The sequence below is a fragment of the Annulohypoxylon truncatum genome, assembly GCF_022578515.1.
Source record: "Annulohypoxylon truncatum strain CBS 140777 unplaced genomic scaffold F4807scaffold_2, whole genome shotgun sequence".
Lineage (NCBI taxonomy): Eukaryota > Fungi > Ascomycota > Sordariomycetes > Xylariales > Hypoxylaceae > Annulohypoxylon > Annulohypoxylon truncatum.
In genome coordinates this window covers 1333688-1347473 of record NW_025953788.1, presented here as the reverse complement: position 1 = coordinate 1347473, position 13786 = coordinate 1333688, and the positions used below count along the sequence as shown (strand labels likewise).

General features: G+C 47.3%; 4 protein-coding genes across 4 annotated transcripts; 2 read left to right on the top strand and 2 right to left on the bottom strand.

Moving 5' to 3' along the window:
• Positions 1 to 2894: 2894 nt before the first annotated feature.
• F4807DRAFT_456022 (glutaminyl-tRNA synthetase) lies at positions 2895 to 5280 on the top strand (the record flags this gene model as incomplete). The annotated part of the gene is made up of 8 exons (XM_048000820.1): positions 2895 to 3277; positions 3338 to 3685; positions 3816 to 3870; positions 3932 to 4018; positions 4078 to 4105; positions 4161 to 4224; positions 4280 to 4736; positions 4798 to 5280. The coding sequence occupies 8 exons, from the start codon at positions 2895 to 2897 to the stop codon at positions 5278 to 5280; spliced, it is 1905 nt and encodes a 634-aa protein (XP_047858905.1).
• Positions 5281 to 5509: 229 nt separating this feature from the next.
• F4807DRAFT_468302 (uncharacterized protein) lies at positions 5510 to 7901 on the bottom strand (the record flags this gene model as incomplete). The annotated part of the gene is made up of 6 exons (XM_048002588.1): positions 5510 to 6097; positions 6164 to 6541; positions 6601 to 6989; positions 7051 to 7168; positions 7245 to 7415; positions 7494 to 7901. 6 exons carry the CDS (start codon positions 7899 to 7901, stop codon positions 5750 to 5752), a joined length of 1812 nt encoding a protein of 603 aa, XP_047858904.1. The 3' UTR covers positions 5510 to 5749.
• A 344-nt stretch (positions 7902 to 8245) lies between these two features.
• F4807DRAFT_125152 (acyl-CoA N-acyltransferase) lies at positions 8246 to 9714 on the top strand. Its single transcript, XM_047992921.1, has 3 exons — positions 8246 to 8890; positions 8970 to 9424; positions 9489 to 9714. Exons 1-2 carry the CDS (start codon positions 8590 to 8592, stop codon positions 9422 to 9424), a joined length of 756 nt encoding a protein of 251 aa, XP_047858903.1. The 5' UTR covers positions 8246 to 8589; the 3' UTR covers positions 9489 to 9714.
• Positions 9715 to 11709: 1995 nt separating this feature from the next.
• Positions 11710 to 13678, bottom strand: F4807DRAFT_125209 (Clavaminate synthase-like protein). The gene is made up of 5 exons (XM_047992922.1): positions 13006 to 13678; positions 12676 to 12912; positions 12541 to 12620; positions 12325 to 12488; positions 11710 to 12265 (listed from the first exon to the last, which is right to left on the bottom strand). Exons 1-5 carry the CDS (start codon positions 13253 to 13255, stop codon positions 11791 to 11793), a joined length of 1206 nt encoding a protein of 401 aa, XP_047858902.1. The 5' UTR covers positions 13256 to 13678; the 3' UTR covers positions 11710 to 11790.
• Between the last annotated feature and the right edge of the window lie 108 nt (positions 13679 to 13786).

The window sequence follows — 13786 nt, the reverse complement described above, 5'->3', positions numbered from 1 at the left end:
AAACTCTAGTCTTTCGATCTACAGTCTACTATAATTATTAATGTCATATCCCGAAGGAGTGGGACCGCAACATCCGGGCAGCAAGTTAGTCTAGACGCAAACCCCGAGTAGGGTACTGGCTGTGAGGCCTCTAGCAGGGAAACATGACAACCAATGCACAATGGCGACGCTCCGCTGCCCAACGATACCCCCAAGCAAACTTTCCATGCGGATATTAGCTCGGCACCGAAGGCACGTCGTTATTTAAGAAACTTAGAGCTGCGGTGACGTTCTATTCATATCCGTACGTTGATTGATTCGTTAATATCACCGCTCGGATTGAATTCACTGCATTTCCGTGACTCTCAGGCAGCCTTAAATTAGTCTTTAACATCTAAGCTATCACCAGGATCACGCTAGAGACCGTACGACAATTGAATTTGATGGCATCACTGACTGTTAAGAAAAGCCAATTGCATATGTGATATGATTCTTAAATCCGAGACGTCATGTACTTCGACGTAAACACGCTTGAAGCTATACAACAAACTCCTGCCATACCTGAACCAGGGAACCTAGTATAATTGCTATGCAAACTGGCTGTGGGCCACCATGCCCGAATACGCAACATGGGTAAGGGCGGCAAGAAATACACAGGACCCATTGGCGCACTGGCACATCTCATGATCTCGTGATATAACCATTCAGGTCTCGGGGTCGGTTCATCGTCCACTACCGAATAACCCAAACCCATGGCTCTATTCCTGGCGGGTATGTACATATTAGGGGCGTCTTTAAAACGACGCCGGTAGGTGATGCCAAGGATACAGACAGCTGTGGGCTTCGCCACTCGATATCACGCGTCGTCCGAACACTGCTAAGATCCGCTGAGACCAAGGTACTTCGATCAAGTTGAAGAGAATGAGGGTGTGTAGATGAGACCCTGTCATTCCAAAAACTGCTTAACACAACGGCTTTTAAGTCCAGAGTCTCGATTATACATGACGATAGGTACCCTTAATGTGATACATGGCCGAAAAGCAGTATTTATAACAGGATAAAGGTCGAGAAGGAACCTAGGCCCTCTTCGTCCACGCCCCGTATTCAATATGCATAAGTCGTCATAAGAGAACTACCTAAGTTATGCTAAAGTTATTCAAACTAGGCCTATTATCTGAATGAGGTGGAGCTTATCTAATAATTATTCTCCTGGAACTAAATAGATGCCGTAAAACAATTCTTTCATTCGTAATAAGTCGAATCTCTCAGAATAGGAAGGTGATAGTGTATAGTTAGTTAGTCTGATCTTCCCCATATGCAAAAGTACTTACAATAGTCTACAGTTTGGGGCTTGGTGAAATCATCACATGCCGAAGTTGACGAACACCTGGACTGTGCTTTCGTTCATGGCACATTCCACTACTATCGGGGTCAGACACCGACGGGCCGAAACCTGAGGATAAGCATATGGGTAGCTTGTGCCGAGATAGAAGACAGGCTAACTTGATTATTGAGTAAATATGGTAGCTAAAACAATGACATAATTGACATCGAGTATATTCCTGTGGCGTGTTTCACTGAAACGCCTCCCCCAATGTGTCTCGGCTTTTAGCATTGAGGGCTGAGTCGCCAGGGCGGCCTCACAAGAATATGTATTACTATCTATCTGCTTTCAATAATTGGGTTTGCTCCTTATCTTGCTAAAGAGGTTAAAAGACAACTGTTTTCAAATTGGGAAATCTCTTAAACGTATCTGATATATCTTTTACAAGACTCATGAGCATGATTCTTGATTTGCCTAGTACAAAGATCACATTATGATACAGGCTGTAATACGACCACGGTTATTTTATGATAATCATTGTACCAGTGTTTGAATAAAATATTTCGATTCCTTGTGTCTTTGCTATAAGAGTTTGAAACGTAGTTGAAGTTAAGTCACCACAATCGCAGATGTTACGTTTCAAGCTGATAAGGGATATTCAGGGGAACGAGGGATGTGGTGTTTCGATGTTGCCTATGTGCCTGGTTCATGTTTGTATAACCATCACTATGACTAAACTCTACTTGCAGAAAATGATCAAGTGTTGATAGCTCAAAGAGAAGACAGTGTAGCCACGTTTAGGATGAGTACTTAGGTAGGGAGGTGGTGAACTCAAGTAGGAAGTAAGGTCCGCTTTAGGTATGAGGAGTTAAACATTGAGCATCTATTCATAAAGGGAGTTTATTCCTAAGACTTAATGTGATACTCCGGCTTTATAGGATATGTGACCGGCATACCATACAGGCAACGCAGGATGCAGACTTCATGGACAGGATATCTTTATGATGGAGTTCTCCTATGATAAATCATGTGATATAGTACCTATTCATCAGGAAGATAGGTAGCTTTAGGCTAAATCAACTTACAGCGATCGTACTATGATTACAACATAGCGCGTATCCAGCTACCTGTTTTCTCTTTGCTTCCAGCGCTTTAGTTCTTATAGACACTGGGAAGTTGAACGCCCCTATTTACATGAGGCAATAGACCTCAATAATTCGTAGTTCAAACAGTTGGGATATGAAGGCTGAGTGAAGGATATTTGGTACCTACCACCTGGGATAGCAGCCCCTGACGCACTGGCCATACCCCTATTCTGGTACCTGGATACATATCCTGAGCACGGAGGCATACAGAGGTACCCACTTAAGAGGGGCTTATCTTATCGGAGATGTTTTGCATCAACCCGATCGACTCTTTGAGACGAGGGGCAGAATTATGACTCTATTCTACTCAATAATTATCGCGAAACGTGATCCCTTTCGACAACCTTATTTATGCGAACACAAAAACACAAAGACGGACTAGACTCAAACCCAATCTGATACTTGTCATTTCGAACTAATTGTTACGCGATACACAAACCGCAATCATGGCGGACCTAGCAGAGAGCACTGCTAAACTGCAGCTCGACGAGGAGACGGGGGAGATGATCTCCAAGGCCGAGTTGAAGAAGAGACAGAAGAAACGCGAGAAGGCTAAGGCGAAAGAGGCTGCAAGAAGCGAGGCGAAAAGTGAAGACAAGGCTAAGCCGGCCTCGAAGCCAGCTAAAGCTAGTACAGAAGAACCGGCCATTGATCCTAACAATATGTTCAAGACCGGCTTTCTTGATGATGTCTTCAAGATTAGACCTATGAAGCCTGTCTTCACTCGTTTTCCACCCGAGCCCAATGGGTTTCTACATATTGGACACGCGAAGGCCATCGCAGTTAACTTCGGGTTTGCCAGGTACCACGGAGGTCAATGCTATCTTCGGTGAGGAGAATTGTAAAACCATATGCGCTGTCGTCGCGACTTACACGATACTATCTACAGATATGACGATACGAACCCTGAAGCTGAGGAGCAGGTGTACTTCGATGCCATCCTAGAGATGGTAGAATGGCTGGGCTTCAAGCCCTACAAGATTACCTACTCCTCCGACAACTTCCAAAAGCTTTACGATCTCGCCGAGAAGCTTATAGGACTCGAGAGAGCGTACGTCTGCCAATGCAGTGATACCGAAATTAAGCTTCAACGCGGCGGTGAGAAGGGTACTGCCGGCCCCCGTTACCGTTGTAAGCATGCGGAACAATCAGTGGACGAGAATCTGAATAAATTCAGAGATATGAGAGATGGAAAATATAAACCTCAGGAAGCTTTCCTGAGGATGAAGCAAGGTTAGTCTGTTACTTATCGGACTAGACATAGATTGTGTGTGCTTGTTGCATTGGGCTAATGTTCATATAGAGTGAGTTATCTGCCAAAGAAAAGGACGTGGAGGCGCTAGGTAGTAAAGCTAACAGAATTCAAGCATCACGGACGGAAACCCGCAGATGTGGGACCTTGCAGCTTACCGAGTTCTTGATGTGAGTGTATTCAGGAACTTCCTAATATCATGATCGTTAGAAGCTGACTCTTTGGTCATAGAAACCCCATTACCGCACTGGCGATACTTGGAAGATCTACCCAACTTATGATTTCACACACTGTCTCTGCGACTCGTTTGAGGGCATCGTAAGTATCAATAGATGTGCCGATCGCGAGTTGACTTAATCTAATATCGCGTTGGTTAGACACATTCCCTCTGCACTACGGAATTCGGTATGTCTCATTCTCCCACACTATACGTAACATCTACTAACTCTTACGCCTCAAGTCCAAAGCAGAGTTAGCTACGAATGGCTGAACAAGACCCTCGGAATGTACGAGCCGATGCAACGGTACGTTTTGTGTTGTAAGAAAAGCACATAGATTAAACCGCTAATACTTCTATAGAGAATATGGAAGACTTTCGATTACCGGCACATTACTTTCCAAGCGAAAGATCCTGAAGCTTGTTGAAGAGAAGATTGTACGGGGTTGGAATGACCCGCGCCTTTACACGTTGATCGGGATCAAGCGTCGAGGTGTCCCTCCCGGTGCTATCCTGGAGTTTGTCAATGAACTCGGTGTTACCACTGCCAACTCTGTCATCGAAATCAAACGCTTCGACCAGGCAATTCGCAAATACTTGGAACGTACAGTTCCTCGATTAATGCTCATCTTAGATCCCATCCCTGTGGTCATCGAAGATGCTGATGATCTTGATGGGAAGTCTATTACACTTCCGTTCAGCCCGAAGGAGCCTAAGATGGGCTCCCACGACGTGAAATTTACCAAGACTGTTTATATTGATCGGTCGGACTTCAGGGAGGAAGCGGATCCGTCATTCTTCCGTCTTGCTCCCGGAAAGGTGAGGCTATGCCAATTTTCTCTAACTTCTTGATCGGCTATTTCTAACTTCTGTCACTTAGACTGTTGGACTTCTTCAGGTCCCTTATCCCATTAAGGCAACCTCATTCACGAAGGACGATGCAACCGGCAAAGTTACCGAAATCCGAGCCGTATTCGACAAGGAGACGAAGAAGCCCAAGGCATACATCCAATGGGTCTCGACCGAAGCAGCGGGTACGCGAAAAGCAGAAGTCAGAATTTACAACTCACTATTCAAGTCCGATAACCCGAATGACGCCCCCGGAGGGTTCCTGAATGATATTAACCCGGAAAGTGAAGTGATCTACCAGGATGCCCTAATAGAATCTGGGTTCGATGAGGTTAAGAAGAGGGCTCCATGGCCAGAAGCAGCAGGTGAAAGCGAGCTCGGCAAGGGTGGACCCGAGAGCGTTCGTTTCCAGGCTATGCGCATTGCATATTTCGCACTGGATTCCGACTCTACAGACGATCGTATCGTCCTCAACAGGATTGTGGCGCTGAAAGAGGACGTGGGAAAGAACTGAGGCCTTTTTACGATCGCGTGCTCGTACGACTACTAGGATACCCAGGGAGGGAATCGCATTGGAGAAATGTGAAAACTGTACGTATTGACCATTAATGGAGATGGTGAATACTACTTTCCCATAAAATTCATTATCATTGCTCTGGTGTTTATCATCTACTTGTTAATAGGTACTCAAACAGGACAGGAGAGTTTTCGTACCCAACCAATTTTAAGAAGCTGAAGTCACCCCTACTTTTGTCTTTCATAAACCGAAATACCGTGCGCCTAAACACCACTTTGCCTGTCCCCGAAATTAGATGGCCGCAACAAACCACGACTGTAATTGTGATATCTAAATCAACACGGCGTCGCAGTACTACAATAATGGTTTCAGTGTCAATGTGTCGTACACGGGATCTAGTTCAACGACAGCGACTACCCAGATGCTCCTATACCGAACTACTACGTCGGATAAATGTGGTAGGGCGCTATGAGGTTAGAAAGTCTTCCTCCGTGAAGTCGTCTAGCGGTTCGGCATTCGCGACAGTAGGACTCCAATCTTCAGCCAAGACTTGGTAACATAGGTACAGAGGCGTCTTATATACCGAGCCACCCCGCCAGCGTTCCAATGACCTCCTTTGCCGGTTGACGTCCTTCTTGATATCTCGGAGATATTCCTGTTGGTCAAATGATAAACCGTCGACCGGCGCGGCTGGTTTCTGCCACGACAGCGCTAATGGGGCATGGCCATTACATGCAAAGCGAAAATAGACGAGCATGGTCTTACAGGCATGAAAGTACCCCTTGCTAAGCGAAGAAGCACCGGTGGAAGATGGCTATTGGCGTTAGTATAGAATAAACCTTGCGCCATGGAGGTAGACGAAGAGTGACGAAAAGCTTACCTTCAACCCGTGACGGCTAGTGTAGTCGATAACATCGGTAAAGACGAACTCGAAGTTATTCATCATGATGAACGTGGCGAGGTAGATATCGAACCAATTCTTCCGCTCCTTCTCGTGAATCTTTTGGTCCAACTCATTCAATATCTTCGTCTCGAGTGGCCCGAGGATGGACCTTATCGCTATATCGTCGATCTGCGTGTCCATTATTGGAGTGACGGGAATGATTCCGCTAAAGGGACATCGCGTCCCATTAGGGTCACTTGGATCCATAGGATCATACGGTGGATCAAAGCCGGGGAGGTTGCTACATATTCGCCATGGCTTCTCGATAAAGCGAGTCGCTACCCAATACATAAGGCAATTCAACACAAGGCTGCTCTGTAATGGTTGTTACTACAATAGAACACGATCGCAACAGGGAGAGGGGGGACACATACGCCGGAGACTTCCAAATACCGAAACGCCGCCTCGAACGTCTTTCTAATGATGGGGTTCGCGGCCCCGAGTAAGCAATTGACGTACTCCTCTTTCTTACATACTACGGCTTGCCACATATTACGTGCCGCTTCCTCGACGTTGCAGATGTAGAAAGGGGGCATCTCCATAACCCTCTCCTGAGAGGCCTTGTCCCGCCATTTCCAACTGATAGTATCGGTCGAGGATGGCGTGAACCTCCGGATGGTGACGGGAATCACGATTCCCTGGTCCTGAGTAATTAGAACTGTCAAAGGCTTAAACCTCTCACCGCCGTTTTGGACAAGGCATTTCTTGAAAAGACGGTCCTGAGCGGCAGTCCAATTCTCGAGGTTGTTGTTGAGGGTCGAGCCTAGAAGCAACGTTAACCGTCATGCCCGAAATACTTGGCGGGGGTTCCGTGATTCGCCCACCTCGCCGGTGTAGATGCAGACCGCGGAGTTTCACGCGTATGCAAGGTGTTTTTAGATACCCGTGAGTTACCTTAGAACATCTCTCGCACGGCATGAATGGGTCCCTCGTCATGTTACACTGTGTAATACTCAGTAAGTACAAGTGACCGGTGAGTAACTCGCGGGTATAGCTGCAAGTCGCCAAGTCGACCTACTCTCAACTTCTGTTGTTGGCACCTCCCGCAGGCGCCATATTCCCTAGTGATAGCGGTGGTAGATCGAGATCCGACATTCAAGTCGGAGCGGATCCTTTCACTAGCCCCAAAGGTCTGGAAAGACCCCTGGAATAGGCCATTCTTGTCACGCTTGAACTCAGACTTCGGATTCTATACGGAATATGCTGTTAGCCGGGATTACGGGGGGGGGAGAGACAACACTTGGCAGCTACGTAGAAAGCCACCAACCTTGTCATTAACGAGGGCGTTTACGCGACAAGCGCGGTGGCATGCGGGTTCGCGTTTTGTCTTCACTTTCGGACCCTTGTATGGCACGATGGTGAGCTCCCCCAGATCTCTGCTGCGGCCTGGCCCGTCAATGGCCCGGCTCTGATCTATCCCGGGCAGAGTTGCATGATCGCTCCTAGCATACAGCACTTGCGGACGCCAATTCATGTCTACCTGGCCGCGGCTTGCTTCTACCTTTTCGATCACGTGGGGGTATCCATTTCCCAAATAAGACATGGCTGACGTAGAGCCGATCACTGAGGGATTTAAGATGGGGGACGGGTTCGAATAGTCTTCCGTCTCGTCACTACCAGACGGCGATGAAGATGTCGACGCTGCAGAGAGCTCCCAAGGATCGAAAGAGGCCATTTTCCCCAACAATGTTGAAGATATTCCGGATGTGACAGCGGGATGGGTATGGGTATGTGTGGGGAATACTCATGATGAGGTGTTGTGACATGGGGAATGGGGAATGGGCTCACCGCACAGTTTTTTAATGGCAAATCTATGAATGCGCGCCCATGAGGCTGTGTGCATGTTCAGCATTCATAACGGTCTCGGAGCGTCCATGGGCCGCCATTGGCCGCCATTGGCCGCCATTGGCTGCCGTCGGCTAACGATCACTCATAACTAACGGGGTCATCGGTCTCTCGGTGGCCGTAAAGAGGCTGATGGACACTGTCCTTCGGGCTGTACGGCGCATCTGACTATCTTACATTATATACATGCATACGTCTGCTGCAGACATACATATGTATGATATCTCCTTCTAGTACCGATTTCCCTTTACAGTAATCGGAAACTGCGGGGAAATCCAGCTCAAGGCCACCGGTGAAGTAGAGTGGTATACACCTGGGATTCATACGGGGATGGGATTTTATTGGGATCAAGATTCGCTTAAATAATAAGACGTGGCAAGATTCGACATGACATATGGTGTCATGTCCAGCACAGACGTCTTTTTGTTGCCCAACGAGGCTGGCCTCCGCCCCTTTTTTTTAACCCTGCGTTTCCGCCTACGCGACAAGGTAATCCACCTTGAATTGTTCCGCAGACCATGGGGGATTTTCCGCCGGACACGCGATTGGCTCTGCGAACAGCGACCTCGGACGATCTGGAAGACATCGCGACCGTGGCCCAGGAAGGATTCCCAGACGACCCAGAATTCGACTACAGATTCCCGTACAGAGGACAATATCCGGAGGACAATCGCAAGTGGATATTGCAGGAGTATAGAGAGTACCTTGAACAACCTGATAAGTATGAAGTAATTATTGTCACGGCGAGTGATAATGACAATAAGGCCGTTGCATTGTCCGTCTGGGATATCTCTATCAGTAAAGCTCACCGAGGAAGTGGTAAGAAGAATTCAAGGGCACGAAAGCTAAGAAGACCGGCATCGTGGCAATGCAAATTTGGCTGACCGCGAATACCTAGATCTTGGTATCCCCGATGACCCAGAAGAGCAGTGCCGGCGGAAGGATGCGAATCCAATTCACTTCAGGAAGTTCAAGGAGCGTATGAACGAAGCTTTCGAGCTGTACTTTAGCGAGTATGGAACGGACCAGATCCACCTATGGCTGCTCGCCACCCGTCCGGCTTTTCGGCGCAGGGGAGCGGGAACGTGGCTGTGTCGATGGGGTCTGGAGCGAGCGTCGCGAAACTCCATATGCACTACGGTTCTAGCGAGCCCGATGGGGAGATGTCTTTATGAGGAGCTTAGCTTTGCCGAATGTGGCTCGTTCATTATACAGGTGGACGGCGAAGCAGAGAAGCTCCAGCTTTGGGCAATGACTCATCCGAAGACTGCCCCCCAGGTTGAGATGAAGTGGGAGCCTTCTAGTTTGTTTCTGCGCTTGCTCACTTCCATTCTCTTTCTCGGACAAAAATAGGTACAGTCGCTTCTTTCGGTCTTGTCGGCAGTAGCCCGCCTTGCGCAAGGTTAACATGTAGCAGTTTGGAAATCTTGGACCACATGCCTCTCCACAATCCGAAGTCCCTACATATGCAGGTCTCTAAGCCTAAACACTTGTTCGGGAAAAGTCTAATCTTCTAAATGTGACAGCCCCCCGAAGCACCCGTTGTTATATCATATCTCGGATGGTTGAATCTCGGTGCCACGTGTCTGTCTAGGTATATTCATACATTTCTGCATCTTTGGCATGTACAGACTCTTCCTCCTTCCGACGCCCATTTTTGGAATTAGACGCCTCATCGACGACGAAGTCAAATATTCTACCAAACGCGTAGAAGCGTTACACAAGGTAATTTATATATATGAAAGTTCAATTTTGTTGTCCAGTCATGCGTAGTTTCAATATTACCTATATAACCCCCTGTCTAAATTCTCATACGTGTGAATACGGATATAAATATTGAGTCCTAACTAGGCACCTTATGATTCCACATACACTAATTTGGTTTCCTTTAATTATCCCCCTTTTATTTTAAACATCTGAACCATCACTGACATGGTAGGCATGGATAGGTAATTTTTAACGAATCATAAATCGAGTCTCTCGTAGTCGTACGAGGTGGGCCTAGGTTTGTCTCAATAGTATCTATCCTCTAACCCATTGTTCGATTGGCATTGACACCAAGACACGATAGAGTGTCTGCGGCTCTCTAGATTATGACGGTAAATAATGCCCAGCCCATACATTCAATAAGATTGGAATCTGATGCGACCCTGCCGCCGGCACAACCAGATAAATCCCTCAGTGGTTCATCTGCGATATCGCTGTTGATCCCATGCCTCCACCCACTATTGCTGACATGTTATCAACAGACCCCCTTTCCTAATAAGGGAACGTACATGTACAGCCCTAGAGCCTTGTCCGGAAATCCAATTAAGATCTCTATCACATTTTCTCGGTAGTCAACGATTGGCCGATGTCTATTTAGACGTAGGCATTATTGAAGATGCAACGCAAAAGACCCGGTATTTAGGTCCGGTAGTTGGACATCAAAACCACGACGATCCCGTGATCAGGACGAAGTCGCTGCGATATTAAGGTTCTTCTTTTCCCAGTTTGAGAAGTCGGTGAGAATAAATTTTCGGTTATGCCTAATCTTAAGTAGCTAAGCTAGGAAGTCGGGACGGTTTAGGGAGTCGGAAACTACTTACAGTCCAAGAAAGCAGGTTGGTACGGGACCACGATGGCCTCAGTAATAGGCTATGCTCGTAAACGATGGGTACGATGTATATACTTCGTATGCTTTGGCATCCTAGCTATGGGGGTAGAGATTGGCAATGATATGAAAAATTTCAGCCTCAATCAGTACAAAGAAAACGTCATGCCTGTATCATTCAAGCATATCATTCCGAGCATTCCAGCAGAGAGTAAATTCTGGTACCTACTCAGCAAATATTAGACCAACTCGACTAAAGTGCTAGCATGTGGGTTACAATATCCCACATGCAATGATTACCAGCATACTGACTAATTCTATAGTGTTCGTCGATTATCAGGCCATATATCAATAGATACACACATTTCAAATGGCGTCAAACCCCCAGCCCGCCAATGGTGGAGCTGGAACTAAGACCCGTCAACGGCGAAAGACACAGTCGACAACGACAACAAATGTGTCTCAGTCAACTGCCTCCAGCTACTCCCTCGACAGATACCTTGACAAAGCTAATGATAAGTCCCCTTTGACAAGGTACTTATCCGACTTTGAGGATATTCCAATAACCGAACGGCTCAGTCAAAATGACCCGCAAGCCGGAACATTCCACACCACAGATGGATACCCCAGGGGTGGGCAATAACATACTAGGGTTGGAGGAGAAACTTGTTAGATACCTGGTGAAGTACCTTGACTTTCTTTGTTCAGTGATGTAACACCAGCTTTTCTTACTGTATGGGAGGGGAAAGGGGTGAGGGGGTTTCAATGGCTTCTTAAAGGAGATCGGAATCATGGGTAGACCAGGGTTGCCTCGTCAAATCGACATTTATTAGACGAAGAGCTAGAGCTATCATGGCCCTTTCTTGATAACGACTGACTGCTACCTGACTTCGACGTGTTCTCGTGTACTGATACAAATTGCCATTCTGGAATGTTACAAGACTCCCAGCCAGTCTTCTCTCCATCTCAACAAGTGAAGATACACAGTATCAAGTTAGTTAAATGAAAGCAAACAAAACCAAAGCTATACATATAGAAGGGTCGTCAAACTGTAATCGTGTCCAACGAATCGAAGCTGAGAGGAGACCTTGGAGCGAGAAGAAGGGTTAGTTATATCTCGAAGGAATTATCCGTTTGACTCCCAGTCGTTTTCCTGTCCGGCTTCGTACTTGATGCACCATTCCTCATCCCTCCCTCCGTCGGGAGTGTTAGGACCATAGATCTTATCCCACTGCTTCTGCGCGCTCTCCGGAATCTTCCAATTCTGTGCCGGATCGCGAAGGTAGAACTTGAGCAGATGTCGCTGGAGCCCCTGTCCGCTTTCCGTAAAAGAAGACCGTGCGTGCATTATCGCCATGTCGTTGATGAAGGCGATATCACCCTTTTTCCAGGGCAAGGGGACTGCGTTCTTCGCCATGACAAACTGCACAGCGTCCATGGCCGCAATCTGAGCTTCACTTACTGGTGCCAAGCTCGAATTACGTTGTTTCCCTTTGAAGCCGGCCATGGGGAAACGTGAATACGTGAACATGACATCTCCTGTGTCGGACACATGGAGCATGGGCCGCGTGACAGGGGGGAACTGGCTATAATCCTTGAATCTTTTCATGACTTTAGAATTTCGTCATTAATAGGGTGGAAACTTTGATATTGCACTTACGTGTCAAGGACCCAATAATCGGAAAGGGTTTGCAAGACCTCTGGCCTTGATTGGGCTAGTTCGTTGAACAACTGATAAGAGCTCGAGACAAACGTCTGGCCTCCCGTGGTGGCAACATCTAGAGCATACAGAGCCAAGATCTCGCAGTTATCGGTGTGGAAAGCCTTCAATGCATTAGGTCAGTCTGTCAACATTTCTATTGGCAAGGAGACTCACTAGGGGCCCATTCGTAAATCCAGGGGACTTTTGGGCTGCCTCTGTAGGGGAGGCCTTACTAGCCGCGTTTACGACATGACCTGATTCCGAATTGGTCAAAACAAAAAGCTACGAAAACGGAAGTAACATACTTACATAGAACTTTGCGACGGCTCTTATCCAAGAGTCCATGTTGGGGAGCCACGTGTGCTGCGATGCCAGCATACAGAATCACATTCCACTCTGGACTGTATTTATCGGGTTCGAGGCCTTGAACGACGGTAAATCCACGGCCATAGTAGCATTGGTTAGATACCTTCCGAAGGCGTTCTTTGAGCTCTTGAGGAAGGACGAAATTCTCGGTGGATATGTCGGACAGCGGAATAGCTTGGTCTGTTGACCCTAGTAAGCAACCGAATATTCAGATTTATTATACCTATCCTGTTCAAGACTTAAAGGAAACTTGACGAGGCTGACACTACGAACCTTCGAATGCTTTTGCTGCTTTTTCCAGAGAAGTGATATCGGCTTCTGAAAGCTTCAATATGCACTGGTGCATGTCCTTCTCGATGTCTTGACGGGTCCAAGCCAGGGGCGAGTCCAAAGAACGTGGCAGCCTCACATTCTCCTTCGAACCGAGGCGTTCACTTGTCAATGAAGCACCGGATTCGAATGCTTTGATACGAGCTGCGAGCTGATCCTCAGGAGGATAATACGACAGCGGAGTAGCTGCCATGATAACGATTCAGGGGTAAGATCAACTTAAAAATATACCATTCGTCTATGTCGCACCAATATATTGCCTAATTTTAACTCTGAGCGAGTCTGAAGAAATTTAGGTCTACCCTCAGCCATTTTATGTTCGAATCCCTCCTGAAGAACCCACGATAGCATTGGTGAGGCTCTGCATCTTTTCCAACGCTGCCCACACCCTCATATTGAAGCGCAACTGTGCGGGCGCCAATGATACACAGGATTCCTATCCAGTGATGCCTCATGGACTCCAAGACGACACATCTATGGTCGAATTCGCCGGGTAATGTCGGGACAGAGCTATATCTCTAGAGGTGATTCATCAAATAGCTCCCGACGAATGGCTTCCAACAGCCCCTTGGGATCCCTAGGCGCGTTGATACGTAAGCGGGCTTGTCAGCCATAGGCGTATTTAGCCAGTTGACGTGAAATCCTTCCGCCTCTGACGCAAAAAACCTCCAACACCTCCCTGGCGGACGGCTGCTCTCATAGACACACCGGAATAATTCAAGGG

What these genes read in the sequence shown, in the direction of transcription:
- F4807DRAFT_125152 (XM_047992921.1), top strand. Translation starts at nt 8,590, where the DNA reads ATGGGGGATTTTCCGCCGGACACGCGATTGGCTCTGCGAACAGCGACC. An exon ending in TAAAGCTCACCGAGGAAGTG is followed by an intron (nt 8,891 to 8,969) that starts GTAAGAAGAATT and finishes GCGAATACCTAG; the next exon opens with ATCTTGGTATCCCCGATGAC.
- F4807DRAFT_125209 (XM_047992922.1), bottom strand. Translation starts at nt 13,255, where the DNA reads ATGGCAGCTACTCCGCTGTCGTATTATCCTCCTGAGGATCAGCTCGCA. An exon ending in AGCAGCAAAAGCATTCGAAG is followed by an intron (nt 12,913 to 13,005) that starts GTTCGTAGTGTC and finishes TAGGGTCAACAG; the next exon opens with ACCAAGCTATTCCGCTGTCC. An exon ending in GATTATTGGGTCCTTGACAC is followed by an intron (nt 12,266 to 12,324) that starts GTAAGTGCAATA and finishes AGTCATGAAAAG; the next exon opens with ATTCAAGGATTATAGCCAGT.